The sequence below is a fragment of the Glycine soja genome, chromosome 3 (genome assembly GCF_004193775.1).
Source record: "Glycine soja cultivar W05 chromosome 3, ASM419377v2, whole genome shotgun sequence".
NCBI lineage: Eukaryota > Viridiplantae > Streptophyta > Magnoliopsida > Fabales > Fabaceae > Glycine > Glycine soja.
This window is the reverse complement of record NC_041004.1, coordinates 33,034,973-33,051,367: the sequence shown is the minus strand read 5'-3', so window position 1 is coordinate 33,051,367 and position 16,395 is coordinate 33,034,973. Positions and strand designations below refer to the sequence as shown.

The 16,395-nt window shown below is 36.1% G+C and overlaps 1 protein-coding gene across 1 annotated transcript; it reads right to left on the bottom strand.

Annotated features, from left to right (window-relative positions):
* Positions 1-216: 216 nt before the first annotated feature.
* On the bottom strand, positions 217-7,968 carry LOC114406497 (probable serine/threonine-protein kinase cdc7). Its single transcript, XM_028369207.1, has 15 exons — positions 7,306-7,968; positions 7,155-7,213; positions 5,054-5,977; positions 4,857-4,917; positions 4,705-4,767; positions 4,344-4,407; positions 4,161-4,254; positions 3,527-3,610; positions 3,346-3,435; positions 3,228-3,255; positions 2,406-2,918; positions 2,264-2,322; positions 1,329-1,438; positions 1,159-1,246; positions 217-721 (listed from the first exon to the last, which is right to left on the bottom strand). The coding sequence occupies exons 1-15, from the start codon at positions 7,625-7,627 to the stop codon at positions 449-451; spliced, it is 2,832 nt and encodes a 943-aa protein (XP_028225008.1). The 5' UTR covers positions 7,628-7,968; the 3' UTR covers positions 217-448.
* Positions 7,969-16,395: the final 8,427 nt, after the last annotated feature.

Below are 16,395 nucleotides of genomic sequence, written 5' to 3'. Positions count from 1 at the left end.
CAAGTTTAATAACATTCTAGTATGCTATATTTACTAAACATTATCATCATTCATCGACTTTTATTACTTTGATCCAAAACTTCCTTATTTATGAAAGTAAACTTTTTGAAGCAATTGCTCGGATTGAGCTTTAATTCTTTAAATAAGATGAAAGATTATAAAAAGTTTGAACAAACATAATTAGTTGGAACCTAAAAAAATAAATGAGAAAAACACTTTACAGCAATAAAATAATAAATACAAAAATATGTTAAAGTTCTAAATTTAACACAACTTACAAGTTACACTGCTAGGTTTCTCTGATATAGTTATATATACAGTAAAGCCATCACTAACAGGTAAGGAAACCCTCTTATGTGTTAACCACCTTCACCTCAAAAAATATACAGTAACAACTACTTATGTGGTCAGTTGCTACCAAAAGTACATGCACTTGATGAAACTGATGTCAGATTGCTCTGGAAGCTGCTGCATCCGACCTGAGAGCTCGATGTCGATGAAGCATCCTTTGCTTCCTCAGGGACTCATGCAGTGAGTCAAAGAATTCATGCCTTAGAACATCTTCAGCACTGAGCCTATTTCTTGGGTTAACTGTTAGACACTTGTCTATCAAATCAAACAGCGATTTCGGGATCTGCTCAAGAAACTCTGGTCTCTTTGTGTGAATCTTGCACCAGCCTTCTAAGTCCCATGACTGTAAGTATCGGTCATCAAGTAACTCCTGCAACTCAACGAATATTAACTAAGGTGATTAGTATACAATCATTAATCATTTTGCTTCATTTACTATATTAGTAAAAAATAAGAGCTTCTTTTCTTTGTAGTAACCTCAGTTGAGTTCAGAGCTAATGAATTAAAATCACAATTTCAACTGTTAAAAACCAAAATAAAGTTTGTGCAAGCAACCATCATCTTTAAACATTATCATAGAATTAATTTACGGACAATTTATTTACTAGTAAACACTATACAACTGGACTTATGAAGTTTAACCAATAATCTCTAACAAGACAGATAAAAGAATATTCCATTTATAAATATATTTTTGCATGAAACTTAATAGAATAATAAACATTTTAATTAATTCGAAGATTATTTCAGTTTAATATTTTTTTCTCAATATTAAGTGTTTTAAAAATAAGGAATAAAAGAAATTACCACTGGAAAAGATAATTCACGGTCATGTAGCTTGGCCACTTCCCAAAACTCTTCACTGCCCCGCAATTTAACAATTTCTTTTATATTCCTGCAACAAAACTGTCAGCATGGACAGACAAACAATGAAACAAATAAAATCATCACAAATGAATTTTGCAGGTGGTTTTTACTGTTCTGGGTCGCCAGTGAAAGGAGTCTTCCCGATCACCATGTAGAGTAGAGTGACTCCAGCTGACCAAATATCAATCTTATGTCCCTGATGCTGAGACCTTAACAAAACCTGAAGAAAAGGTAGAACCTTGAATTGAAACTACTGAAAAACAAGCCATAAATTAAATTATTGGACAGTGAAATAGCTTCTCTAGGTAACAAACTTAAAATGTCCCATCAGGTATAGACCATAAATTTAGCTTTTATAATGAAGCCTTTACAGCTTGAATGCGCTATGTAAACTTAAGAATTAAATATCAGATCTTACATTGTTTATTTCCTCTCTTTACCTGCCCAAAGATAGTTTCATTTAAATTCTGAAAAAGTAGAAGAGACCAATAGTCTCATAGGGTGAAATATATTTCAGACTAGTTATCTAGTACAATTAAATCATTCAAATCATGGATATCTCAGTTGGCCATACAGACCGTGAAAGGGTATCCTTCAAAGTAAAATTCTCATAATTAAGTTTCTTTAGTCAGCAGGAGACCACAATTTGTACCACAAATGAAACGGAATGGTAAATATGGGATACTGAAACCTATACTGCAACTGGGAAACTAGATTGTAACCAGTTGAAACTTATGCTAACTCAGAATACTATTCCAATAAATCGTACATGGGCTAAAGGAAATAGTGTATCCCAAAGTATGAATAGTGATTTGTTTTAGGTTTAGGGAAGGCAACTGCTTCACTTTTAACTTCCACAGAAGTATAAAATTGTCATTCCAGGTGCTAATAGTAATGTTTCTAATTCTCTTTTTCAACAAGCACCTAAAAATGGCACTCTCTATGTCAACATTCATTATAGACTATCTCTATTTGGATCAGCATAAATTGAGCCTTTAAATGGGTAAAAAGATGCAAGTGAATAGAAGTGACAGCAAGATCTTACCTCCGGAGCACGGAATCCTTTGGTTCCAACACATGAACCTTCTTTTTTCTTTCCATCACCTGGAAAACACACCAAGAGTTAATAAGATAAAGGTAGCAATAAAACTCCTAGGAACTTAGAAGTTATAAAATTTGAGTCATACCTTTGCTTCTCATTAATCCCCCACCAACAGTAGATGAATGCAAAGGCATCGGAGTAATATTAAAAATCTTGCCATCTACCTTGCTTGAGGGAGCAGTAACCCTTTTCCTTTGTGAAGAAGGGCCTATTGTTGAACTGTTGTTTGCACATTTCATGGTATTCACAAAGCTGATAAGCTCCTTTCTTCCATGGGAAGGTAAAGGTTCCCTGAGCCTCTCTGCAGAAGCAGTCCTAGTGCTAGGATCTTTCGCAGAAGTTACACCAGAGCCATCTGTTCCTTGTGCTCTAAGAAAACTCCCACCAGCCTTATCAGGACAATTTTTCAGAGGACCGGTACAATCCTTTTGCTTTACATGCCTATTAAGTTCAGAATAATTCTTATAATCTGCCAAAGCCCTTTTATTGGATGTTAAAGACTTGCTGCCTCCAAGGTTCTTGTCTCGGACCAGAGGGGCAGAACCAGAAGAGAAAGAAACAATATTGGATGCTGCATCATGGCTTGGTTTAGATTTACCTGAAAAGATGTGCAATTGACTAAACTAATTAAGCAGATTATATTATGAATATCATTTGACAGTAAAACTTAACTAAGGAATATTTGAGAGAAATAAATATAATTCAGGTAGAATCTTAGAAGCAAGAAAAATGTTGTTTTGTTCTAAGAGTGTGTTGTCTTCAATCTTGAAATTAGTTAACCAAGTTACCAAAGAGGCACCATGTCTTATTTTATGAAAATTACAAGTGTCATAAGAAAACCAAATATTCAGCCAGTTTTTCTATTTCTCAAAAGAATAAGCAACGGATAAGTGAAAAGAAATCTTACTTCCAATGTTGTGCTTCTGCTTTAAATCCTAGAAAGAAAATATCAAAATTCATCAGTATTTATATTAAAAGAATCAGTCAAAACTCTTGATAAGAAGAAGAAAGTGAGGCAATCTAACCATGGCAAGGTTAAAATCAATAAGATAGCCTTTGCTTAGCTTTCGAGAGAAAAGGAAGTTTCCAGGTTTAATGTCTCTGTGAACAACTCCCTACAATAGAATTCAAATTACTCAAAACAATTGTACTTGTTGTCTTTTTAGTCAGTCACATGAGACTCTGATCATGCAAGGGGGGAAATACCTCTTTGTGCAAGCAATAAAGGGCCCTGAACATGCAATACCCGTACCATTGAAGCTGAACTATATCAATTTCTTTTTTCAAAACCTACAAATTGAGAAGGGAAAATTATCTCCATTAAACATGAATGTAGAGCAGGTCAGAGTACTCTCATGAGCCAAATTAAATTAAAATAAGAAACATTGAAAAAGAAATCCATTTCTTGCATATCTTTTCCAGAACCTAAAGATCAAGAAGTAAAATTAGCTCTACTAAAGAGGAATTTCAGAGAATGTCAGGGTTCTTCTCAAGAGCTAACCAGTTTAACTTTGGTAAAGGCTATAAAAGGGGAATTCATCTCCTGAATTTGATTCATTGATTAAAAACTTCGTACCCCATTACCCAGAGGTTCTTCGCTATGCGAAGGTATGAGGGAGGGATATTGTACGCAGCCTTACCCTTGCATATGCAAAGAGGCTGTTTTCGGATTCGAACCCATGACCAACAAGTCACCAAGGCACAACTTTACCGCTGCACCAGGGCTCGCCCTCAATTTGATTCATTGATTAAATTGGAAAAAAAATTATATGTAGAAACAGAAACTGATATTGTTTTTCTGATGAAGAAAATATAAATTATAGACAGCTTCAGCAATTACCTCAGGTCTATCATGGTGAACATGTTCTAAAACAAAGCAGTCGCTGTTGCCATTTTTAAAAGAGCCCTCATACCTTATTATATAGTTTTTACCACTGTCACATGAGAAAAAAATATTAACAAATAACAGAATGCATTGCAGCTTAAATATAACAAATATTGTACCATTATGTCTTATACTTACCCAAAACGCTCGAGCATACTCCGTTCATTATTTACATGGTTTTTATGAGCATTAGTATGAGGACCTGTAAAATCACATGTATATATATTGGAGCATCAATATCAAAATTTCTTAAAAGCCATTACGCCAATCATAAAGTAAATTAATATTAGTAATATCAACATGATTACATACAAAGAATTGCTTCCAGTTTCTACTGTAAGTGTGAAACTGAACACAAGAAGAACTGAATTTTTGAAGACAAATAAGTAGCTTCACTTTCTAATTTTGTGCAAATAATGGACACTATCCATTTTCCTTTTCTTAATTATAACACTAAACACACAGCACAGAATTAATATAAAAGATAGGTGTCATTTACATTTTATTGCAACCCGTTTTCCATCAGTAGTTCTTTGAGCACGGTAAACGGTGCCATAACCACCTATATGAAAAAAAATAAGAAATGTCAATGCAATTTAAATATTTATTTCATCAAGAAGGAAGTTGAGGAGAAAGAAAGAATCCAAATACCTGAACCTTCTTCTTCCTCTATTGTAAAAGCTTCAAATGATGGATATGCTCTTTTCTCCACCTGATTCAACAAAATAACCAAAATGGATAAAGTGAACATAAGTTATGCCTCTTAATCAAACAGTCAAAATGATCTAAAAAAACATCTTCTCAAAGCACAGGCTATTTCGAACTACAGCTTAGTGTAAGCTGCTCACCTTAGTAGTAGTGGCAATATTTCCAGCCATGTTCTCTTTATGATTTTGCTTCCTTGCTGTAAGATTCTGTTCATTTTTACGTTGATCAACATTTTTTGGAACATTACCAAATTTATTACTGACTAATGACTCTTTAAGAATTTGTGACTTGGGGTGGAGATCATTCTTCTGTCCTCCCTTTAATATGCTAGAAGATTTCAAAGGTCGCTTAGGAGTTGAAGAGGAATTTGATATTTTATTAGTAGACTTAGTCCCTGTGTTTCTCTCACTCTCCTTTTCCAAATTCATTGCATGGACATGGTTCTTTTGTTCCAAACCATTAGTCAATGCTTCTCCACATAGTGCAGCATTGACCCTCTGAGCAACATCTTCCTTGACTCTATTTGTGCCAGAATCAATCCGCCCTTTCTTTGAACCACTTTCCACCTCATCATCTTCATTTGGTTCTCTTGGTTGATCTTTGCAAGTATTACTTTTACCAATACCATCTTCATCCACATGATGAATACTGTTTTGTTCAGCACAGTCATGCGTAAATGTGTCAAAATAATCTATTTTCTTCCCAATTCCAAGGTTGTTAACTATTCCCTCTTTGCATGGGGGATCCACAACAAAGAGATTGCATTCCATGAATCTATTTTTGTCCACTAGCTTCGGACAGTTCAAGTAACTTGTTTTGATAATGGATATTTTTTTGGTCAGCACTTCGATAATAGATTTAGAAACCTCTCCATTAGACATGGTTGTGCTGGCATCATTATTGGCTCCCCGATGTTCAAAATTTGACATTGGACAACCTGAACACTCTTCATTTTTATCAATACGCAAGAGGAATACAAAATTTCCACTACCTATATTCTGTGATTCAAATTTTATTACAGGGAAATTGCTTCTCATCAGAGCCTCTGCAGCATCAGCAAAACTCTGCACGCCAAATAAAATTCCCAAAGCTTAGCACCATATTCAGCACGAAACACAATGATGGCTAAATAAAAGATATATGTCACTCTATAAGGTTGGTTGATTAAAGATGCATTTGTTTAAGCTTTGAAAAAACAAAAACGCTTTATAATGTAGCTTTATTTCATACGTTACTTATTATAACTCACAAGAAAAGGGCTAAAACTAACATCATTTTAGTTTTTTTCTTAAAATAAAAATAATAAATCTGATTATCACATAATTTAATCAGATTTTTAATTGATTTTTTTTCTTAGAAGAAACTCAAATGAAAGGCAACCAAACTATGCACTCAGAAATGATATTTACTACTTTATTTATATATTAATAATAAAAAGCTGAATAAAATTGATTTTATTTCTATAGCTTTCTGTTCCACCTGACTGTAATGCACCCTAAATGCAAATCATTCTCAATGAAGTGCGTGCCACTGTCGAATATCACAGCTACACACTAGCTATAGAAACAAAATCAATTATATTCGACTATGCATTAAATTATTAAATCATTCAAACAAACTGCCAGTACATGGTGGCACCAAGTTTCATGAAGTTCATTAACACAGGTATGGCTAAACATCATTGTGATTCACTATGCATTAAATTATTTTATCATTCAAACAAACTGCCAGTACATGCCTAAGATGAAACGAAATGCAACCTTATACCCTCAGAAATTGACATTTACGAATAATAATCATGGTCACTCCAATCTAAACGGTTATATTTCTATTCCTTTCACTAGACTATATAATAACGCATCCTAAATGCAAGAAAAAAGAAATTCATGCATAATCAAGCTACTGTCGCCGTCACATACAAAGGCACGCACACTAGCCAAACAAAAGTTTTCCTTTATACATGGGAAAGAAAGCCAAATAAAAGTATGATTCCGCGTTCATATAAGTATCAATAAGCAAAAAAGTAAAGTTTTTGAATTCATGTCGGATCATCTAAAATAATGTTAAAGTACCAGCTACCTTGATTATAAGTAAATATTAACATGCTTGATTCCATATTGAAGAATTGATTTTAGGTTCAAAATTGATTTTTGAGTTCAAACAACTCTAAGTAGCTCTTGTATCAGATAAATAAATTTCTAGTTTTACTGCTAACTTATAGAATTTTTGGCTTCTGACTACCTGGAACGAAAATTCTCGAAGTCCATGACGAATCGCTAACCTCTTGCGCTCTCTTCCATCTGCTTTCACCAAAATCAAATCAAATCAACCACGAAATTAAAAATAAAAAAATCAGAATTAAAATTGAAGAAAAAGAAAAAGAAAAACGAACCTTCGGCGGAATCGAAAAGCAACTTGCGTTTCCTGAAACGGTGCGTCTGCGGCGGCGAGAAGCGGAGGGAGAAGAAGCTTCCGAGGGCGAAGACGGCGCTGACGGAGGGCGTGACGAGCCCGTTGTCGGTGACGGAGAGCGGCGAGCCGGGGAGAGTGCTGACGTAGCAGACGAAGTCAGGCGAGGCGGCGAACAAACGGCACTGCGCGGCGAGGCGTTGCGGGTAAACGGCGTGGCCGATTCGGAAGAGGAGCGCGAGGAGGTGCCACGATTTCTCTTCGAGGTCATGGACTCGGTTTGGTTCGAATTCGGACTCTGCCATGGATCGAGATTCGGATCTGAAGTGTGTGTGCTTGCGAATCTGCGATGCGACCAGGTCTAGAGAGAGAGAGAAAGGGAGAAAGAGGAGCGGGAAGTACTGGAAGTGAAGAGAAGACCGAAGAGTGTTTTGGATTTTGCCATTTTTGAGGGTGTTGTGTTTTGGGTGAATTTTCCCGCTTCTTTTTTGGAGAGAATACGATGAAGTTTCCGAAATGCGGCGCACCTGTGATGCGTAATCATCACCCTCAAATATAGCATTAAGATGATTAACGGGCTAGATGTTCTACGTGGTACGGTCCACGTTTAAAAATTGCAAGTTAATCCCCTTTTCCGATTGATCCTCCGATTTCCTTTCTTGGTTTCTAGCAAGAGAAAAAAAATTGAGTGGATAGAAGAAAAATTATTAGAAACGAGTAATTAATTTTAAGAATAAATAATTAAATTTCATTTTTAAAAATGTGATGTAATGATAAATTTACCATGAGAAATAATTTATCACACTTTTTATATATTTACAAACTAAATTTAAATTTTTTTATTGTTTAAGAATCAATTTATTAGCTCATCACATTTTTATAAATGAATTTGATTATTTATCCTTAATATTAATAAAAAAAGGAAGTTTACAAGGAGAGGATACAAGGTACCCCTCCAGTGTACCTAGTTCAGCAAGGTATAAACAATCATTCTTAGAGATTATATCATCTCATCCAATCAGGTGATACAACAACTCAGAGAGCATTCTATATTTTCCTACACCAACAAATATTTCCAACACATAAGTTCCATTTGCACACCACACCAAATTGTGTACACTCCACCAAAATATTAACAAATAAAAGCTTGCAATTGTGATGACAATATAAAGCATTATGACTCGTTCAATAAGCATGTGTTAGGTTAGTTATGTTATCCATTGCATATATGAAAACAAAACATGAGGAGAATACCCCTTTATCTAGGACCAAACAACAAATAGGATATCATCCATCAATCTTTGATAATCAAAGTTGTCTCCCTTGAATATGCATTTGTTTCTACAAGTTCACACATTCCACACCTTCGCACACCAAATGTTCTTCCACATCTCAATTAATTTCGAAGAACCAAACAAAACCTCATGTTGTAAAAAAATCAAACTCCAAGCCAACAAATCACTCGAGGAAACCACACTGCCACTTCAATAGTGATTGCTTTTCCATGCGGAGGCTCTAATTAACATCGCCACCACATTGTTGAAAGAGGACATGAACAAAATGAGGAAACAAAGAAACTACTTGTGGTGGGGAAACAATGGTGTGAATGGTCAACATAAGTAAAGAAGGAGAAAGGGGCATCTTGATGTTACTACTTTTTTTTTCTCAAGATTCCCAGAAGAGTTCACTATATCTAATCTGTGGAGGATTTTCCAACATTGGGGGAAAGTTTGTGACTTGGTTATTTTGTGGAGGAGGAACACGTGGGAACATTGATTTGGTTTTGTTTGATTCAAATATGTGGAGAATGTGAATGTGTTGAAGATGGAAAAACAGGTCGGTAACATTTTGATTGGAAATATCAAAAAGCATGTAAATTTGCCAAAATACAGAAAATAGGATGCATTTGAAGATGCTAGGGAGAAAGGAGGACAAAGATGTAATGCAGAAAATGAGCAAGTGATTCAACAAAACAAAAGAAACATGAAGTCAGACAATCCAAGCCATAAAGAAAGGAACAAGACAACAAATAATATGCAAGGAGAAACCATATTTCACAAACCTTTGAAGATGGGAGGAACCAAGGGAGAAAAGCCACAACGTCAAAAGTAGTAGTTGAAACAGAAAACAACCCATACTCTACAACAAGAGGTGTGGAAAGGTCTCAACATCATCACCACAAATTCAAAGCATCGAGAATGGCTGGAGGGGTGTTAGGTGGGTACGTTGAAAGACATGTCTAATTCTGATAAACTAGATGAGGAATGTTTTGTTGGGGGGGGGGAGATAAAGCTGAAGCACCTCAAAGATGACTTTGTAGTCATCAAAGGTCTTTATGGGCAATTTGCATATGTGAACAACAAATAAGAATAAAGAGACCTTTGGTCCATTTTTCAATCAATAGAAAAATGGAGACCTAACTTGGTGCCAGGGACTAGCTGACATGGGTAAGGTGTTTGGGGGTGCCTCTGATTATGTGGACGAAGGAAATACAGTTCTATGTTGATAAATGGGGTTGTTGTGGTGGTGAAGCTCATAGAAGAAATGAAACAAATGTCAAATCTAGAGTATGCTCGAGTTCTCATTTGAACTTCATGTCCATAATTTATATAATAGAATCGCAAAGTGAGGGTAGATGGAAGTATTTATTAGGCGAGAATTTATGAGGAGATGGTGACACAACCAAGGAAGTGTAATGGTTACAGCTGGAAGTACTAGGTACCATTACAAGAGGAAAATTCTATGGTGAGTGATATGGGAATGGAAGTGGAAGTGGTATCTGTATAGGACGAGGGTGAAGGAGATTTAAACAGGATGGTTGTCAAAGATCTTAAGGCCATTGAAGGAGATGGTCGAAAAAAGGGGAAGCTAGGTATTACCGGTGAGGCGAAGAACAAACAGTATAGGGTTTTGATCACCTATTCATAGAGGTTATGCGAGACTCTATTATGGAAAGTTGTCACAATCAAGGTACAAGATTGGCAAAAGACAAGACAAAAGGAGATATTAAGTTGGTAGAAAATGATTTGGAGGCTACTCAACAAGGATTCATTCACGAAAGTGGTAAAACATGTGAAAAGGACAAAGCAGAGGATTTTGAAATTCAAAATAAAGGTGAGGAGGTTGCAAAGAGTAAGGAGATAAGCATGAAACAGGTAGGGTTGGAGGTCTTACAGGTAAAAAGTGAAGAAAAAGGTCATTAGGTCAATGCCAATATGGTTCGTGAACAATTTGGGCCTAGTAATGGAACTTATGTGGCTCTTACACGATTTCAAAGTGTGGAAGATGGCTTGGCAATACAGGTCAATTTTGAGGAGAACATTAGGCCAAATGAGAGTGGAGGGGTATGCAAGAATTATGATATGGGATAGAAGTTGGAGGGACAGCCCAACGTAGTAACACAACCCCAATAAGCTACAATTACACAAAAAGAAAATTCTTCGGGCCACTTAAACTTAGGTAACAAGTCTTGTTCAAAAAATGGGAACTAGACCTTTACCATTGAGCCAAGCCACAAGTACAAAGTTTTTGGCAATAAGGTGATAAGACTAATAGACGCGCAGACTGTAGCTAGGAGAGTGCTTAATTTCGAGTAGAAGATGAGGATGCCAATGAAGGGAAATGAAGTTATGGAAAGAATGGTGATTTTGGAAGAGAGAGACAAGTTGGAAGTTGTAATTGCAAACAAAGAATTTCAAAAGGGTTATTAAATGAACTTCTTTCATATAAGGTAAGGGGGTTGGGAAGGGGGTGAAGTGGAAATTCATCAATAAAATAGTAGTCAAGGAGGAGATACAACTAATTTGCAATCAAGAAACAAGAAAAGAAGTCATGAAGCATGAGGTGTGTAAGGCAATTTGGGGAGATTGTGAGGTTCAATGGGTTGTGCAGCCAACAATAAATTCAACGGGGGAATTGCTTTGTCTATGGTTCAAAGATTATTTTGATTTGACAAACTCTTTTCAAGGTAATGGATTTATTGGCTTGAAGGGCATTTGGAGAAAAGGATGATATAATGATACTTTCATCAACATTTATTCTCCCTAAGACTTGGATTCAAAGAGATGACTTTGGGAAGAGTTGAAAGCTAAGAAGGAGGCTAGTGATTGGTCCATATGGTGCATTATAGGAGAATTTAATTGTGTTAGAAGACCATGTGAGAGGCAAGTGGAATCGTGGGTAGAACATGGAAGTGGCATAAGGAAGGAATTCAACCAATTTTTTCATGATGTGGAAGTGGAGGATATCCCTTTGATTGGAAAGAAGTTTACTTGGTTTCATCTGAATGGGAGGGCAAGAAGTCAACTTGATGGATTTATGGTATCTAGAGAATGGTTTGATACTTGGAATGAGAGCTTTAAATATATATTGGATAGAAACACATTGAATCATTGTCCAATTATATTGAAAGATTGTTCTTTGGATTGGGGGCCTAAACCTTTTAGGCCACTTGATTTTTGGCTTGAAGATAAAAGGTTTGTGGGTTTTGTGAATAAGACGTGGAATAGTTTTGAGGTGCATAGTAGAGGAGTCTATATTCTCAAAGAAAAATTGAAGGGTTTGGAGTCTAGCTTAATGGAATGGAATAGAATTCATTTTGGCAATATCCACAATAATATTGATAGAATTGAGAAAGCGATGAATAAGCTGGATAAAAAGGAAGATAGCTTGGTTTTGTCTTTGGAGGAAGTAGAAGCTAGGAAATGGATGCAAGAGGAATTTTGGAGAAATGTAATGTATAGAGAATCACTTTTCAAACAAAAGTCAAGAGTCAAATGGATTAAAGAAAGTAATTGTAATTCAAAGTTCTTCCACATTGTGGTCAATTGGAGAAGAAGAAAGAATATGATTAGAGGTATTGAAGTGGACAAATCATGGGTGGAGGAGCCTAGTGTGGTCAAAGAACCAAGGAAAATTTTCAAAGATAGATTTAGTGAAGATCATTGGGAGAGGTCACAATTGGATGGGGTGGCATTCAAGCAAATCTAAAGGGAGGACAACAATATGTTGATTAGAGGCTTTAGGGAAGAAGAAATAAAGGAGGCAATATGGGAATGTGGAAACTCAAAAAGTCTGAGGCTCGATGGATTCAATTTTAAATTCATAAAGGAGTGTTGGGATATATTAAAGGATGATGTGATTAATTTCCTACAAGATTTTCACTTTTCAGGGACTTTCTCTAGAGGTACCAATGCATCTTTTATAACTCTTATTCCAAAGATAGATGATCCACAAGGGTGGGGGGGGGGGGGGGATTATAGACCTATTTCATTAGTAGGTTGCATGTATAAGATGGTGGAAAATATTTTGCAAAGAGATTACAAAAAGTTCTTCATTATGTGATAGGCGGGAGACAAAGTGCTTTTTTATGAGGAAGGAACCTATTGCATAGTGCCTTAATAGCAAATGAGGTGGTGGATGAGGCAAGAAGAAATAAGAAAAAAATCTATGATTCTTAAAGTTGATTTCGAAAAGGCATATGATTCGGTGTGTCGGAATTTCATTTTCTACATGTTGAGAAGATTCATGAAAAATGGATTAAGTCATTTAAGTGGATAAGGGGATGTCTTACATCTACTTCGGTTTCCATTCTAATTAAGGAAAGTCCAAGTAAGGAATTCATGTTGCAAAGAGGATTAAGACAAGGATATCCACCAGGACCTTTTTTATTCACAATTGTAGCGGAAGGATTAAGTGGTTTAATGAGGGAAGCTCAAGTTAAAAATCTTTTTTCAGGGTTCAAAGTGGGGAGTAAGGGGGTGGAGGTAAACTTACTACAATATACGGATGAAACAATCTTTGTGGGAGATTTAACGATGGAAAATGTGGTGGTGGTAAAGAGTATGTTGAGATGTTTTGAGCTAGTGTCCAAGTTGAAAGTGAATTTTCATATGAGTAGATTTGGTGGCATTAGTGGTGGGAGAGAAACTATTAAGAGATTTCCAAGATATCTAAATTGTAGAATCTTGACATTTCCATTTGTGTATCTAGGGATTCCTATTGGGGTCAATCTAGGGAGAATTGAAACATGGGAACCTATCATTGTCAAATTCAAGAAAAAGCTTGCATCTTGGAAACACAAACATCTTTCATTTGCCGAAAGAATCACGTTGATTAATTCGGTACTTACCTCTCTACCCTTATTCTTTTAGTCATTTTTTAAAATTCTGGAAAGAGTAGCTAGGACATTAGCTAGATTACAAAGAAGATTTTTGTGGGGTTGTGAGGAAGGGAGGGAGAAAATATCTTGAGTTAGTTGGGAGAAAATTTGTTCACCAAAAGAGCATGGAGGATTAGGGTTAAAAGATATTTCTTGGTTTAATAGTGCACTACTTGCTAAATGGAGGTGGAATATGTTTCATCATGGAAGAGAGTTATGGGAGAGGGTGCTTAATTCAAAATATAGGAATTGGCAAGGGATTAGGGAATAAGGGGTGAGATCACACGAATCCTTATGGTGGAGGGATTTGAAATTAGTGTGTAGGCTTGAGCGTGATAATTGGTTTGATGACATAATTGAGTGGAATATTGGAGATGACACTCATGATATTGATATCTTCAAATATTTGTGGAAAATTAAAATTCCAAAAAAGGTATCTTTTATGTTATGGTGTGTATTTTATGATTAGTAGCTACAAAGGATAACCTCCATGAAAGACACATTCAACTTCAAAGAGAATCTTAATTGTGTTTTGTGAAATGAGTCTAAAGAAGTCTTATCACACATGCTCTTTTCCTGTAAAATTGCCCAACATATATGGTGGAAATGGTATAATTTGTTTGGCCTTAGTTCGATTCTTCCTAATTCAGCTAAAAAGCACTTTTGGAGAAACTTTCATGGATTCCAAGGCGATAAATCTAATTTATGGTGGTATGTTAGATGGTGTTCTATAGTCTGGAAATTTGACAATAGAGAAACAGTGTAATCTTTAAGGGACAACAGCTAGATTTAGAAAAATTATGGCAAAAGATCTTGTTCTCCATGTGGTCTTGGTTGAAGGCTTACTAGACTGACTTTGCTATTTCATTTCAGCAATGGCAAATCAACCCGGAACATCTTTGGTGAGTTTTGTTTAGGCTTTGGGGGTAGTTGAGTCTATCTATACCATCCAGATTTTGTATCTTTTCATATACATATTTATATTTTATAGGTTAAGATTCATTTTCTTTTGGTGGGTGTTGGCTTTATGTATTTGCCTTGAGTTAGGGAAGATGGATGCACTATAAGACACTTGTCTTAGTGCTAATTTGATTTGTATAATTTTTAGGTTTGATAGGCATCACAGTTGGAAGTCTGTGCGTGCTCTATGACTATGTTTTTATTCACACTACTTGTGATTTTGATATAATTCATCATTGTCGAGCAAAAAGAAATGTTGTCAAAAATTTTGGAGAGGTACTTGATGAATAACAAAATTGATTCCCAACGAAGAGAAGCACTCGGCCCAAATAGGTATGATCTTGCAGCACCACAAAAACATTATCTGTACATTGTTGATGGTTGGCAATCGATCCATGCATAGCTGTCATACCCTAATTTCGTCCGAGGATTATTACTTGATAACATGCAATAAATGAAGTCCCGAGACGTTTCAGAAATCAAAAGGAAGCGGGCTTGCGCGATCCGTGAGATTCCGTAATGTGGCCGAAGTCGAAAAGAGGTGTTTTTGCGCAATCCGTAAGTTTCCGTGACTTTTTCAAAAGGTAAAAAAGGAGTAAATACATAGTCTGTAAGGATTCGTAACCTTACGGAAGGAAAATAAGTGTCGTTACGAAATTCGTAAAGTTTCGTAACGTTACGGAAAAAGAATTACAAAAAAATAGAAAGGGGGTGCATTTAGTAAAAAGGGGGGGTGTAAATAGCAATCAGGCCCACTTGGGCCTTCCAGAAGCTTCCTCCAGAAGGTTGTTGCTTCTGGAGGAAGCAACCTGGCTCGCCTGGGCGAGCTGAGCTCGCCTGGGCGAGCTGGGCGGCAAGCATCTCCCCTATTTTGCTATAAACAGGGGAGGAAGTGAGGAAGAAAAGGGTTCAGCCCCTTAGGCACTTCTCTCTCTTTTGAATTTGCTTAGGAAAATTGTTTCCGTGATGAAAATCCAAGCCGAGGCGCTTCCGTAATGTTTCTGTGAGTAATTACGCGAAGATTCTCGACCGTTCTTCAAGATTCATCGTTCGTTCTTGGTTTTCTTCAGTCTTCAACGGGTAAGTACCTCAAACTAAGCTTTTTAATTCATTATATGAACCCGTGGTGGTCCACATTTTGTTTCATGTATTTTCATTCTCGTTTTCATTTACTTTTCATACCCCCTTTTGACGTGCTTAAGCCATTTATTTAAGTCATTTCTCGCTTAATCTAAAAATAAAATAAATTTCCACCGATCATTTAAATTGTATCATCCGTTAATCTTGGTTAAAATGAATTCCGACCGTTCGGTCGTGCCGTAACCACGTTGGAAATAAAAAAGAGGTAAAATAATAATATAATAATAAAAAAAATACCTTTTAGTAAAATAAAGCGAAAAATCAATTGGACGTTTTCTCTTTGGGATTTCTCATTCTTAAATGAATTGACTAAATAACTAAAGTGAAACTAAGGCTAAAATCAAACTCGCCTAGTCAAGCTCGTCCACAAAAATAGGTTTTTTTTGAAAGTTTATCATTTCAGTTTCTCACTAAGTAAAAATGATCATTTTTAAGGTCCAACGCCTTAAAATGATTACCTTTCAAGTAAAAAGAATCACTTGATTCACGCATAAGGAAGAACTACGTAGGTCTGATTTCCTCTCCAAAGGAGGGTACGTAGGAGCAAAAGCCCCGCTTTTGTCGACCTCAAAAAATAAAAAAGAAATAAAGTTAAGATAACACAATTCCACAATTCTAAAAAATAGGCTGTTGTCCTTCGAGACAAACGTAAGAGGTGCTAATACCTTCCTCAAGCGTAAATACAACTCCCGAACTTAGAATTTTCATTTTGACCGGTTTCCTTCGGTTTTCCCGATGTTTTCCACAAATAAACGTTGGTGGCGACTCCGCGCATCTTTCCTCCTTTGGAAAGCGCACCCGTGAGCCCCGCCC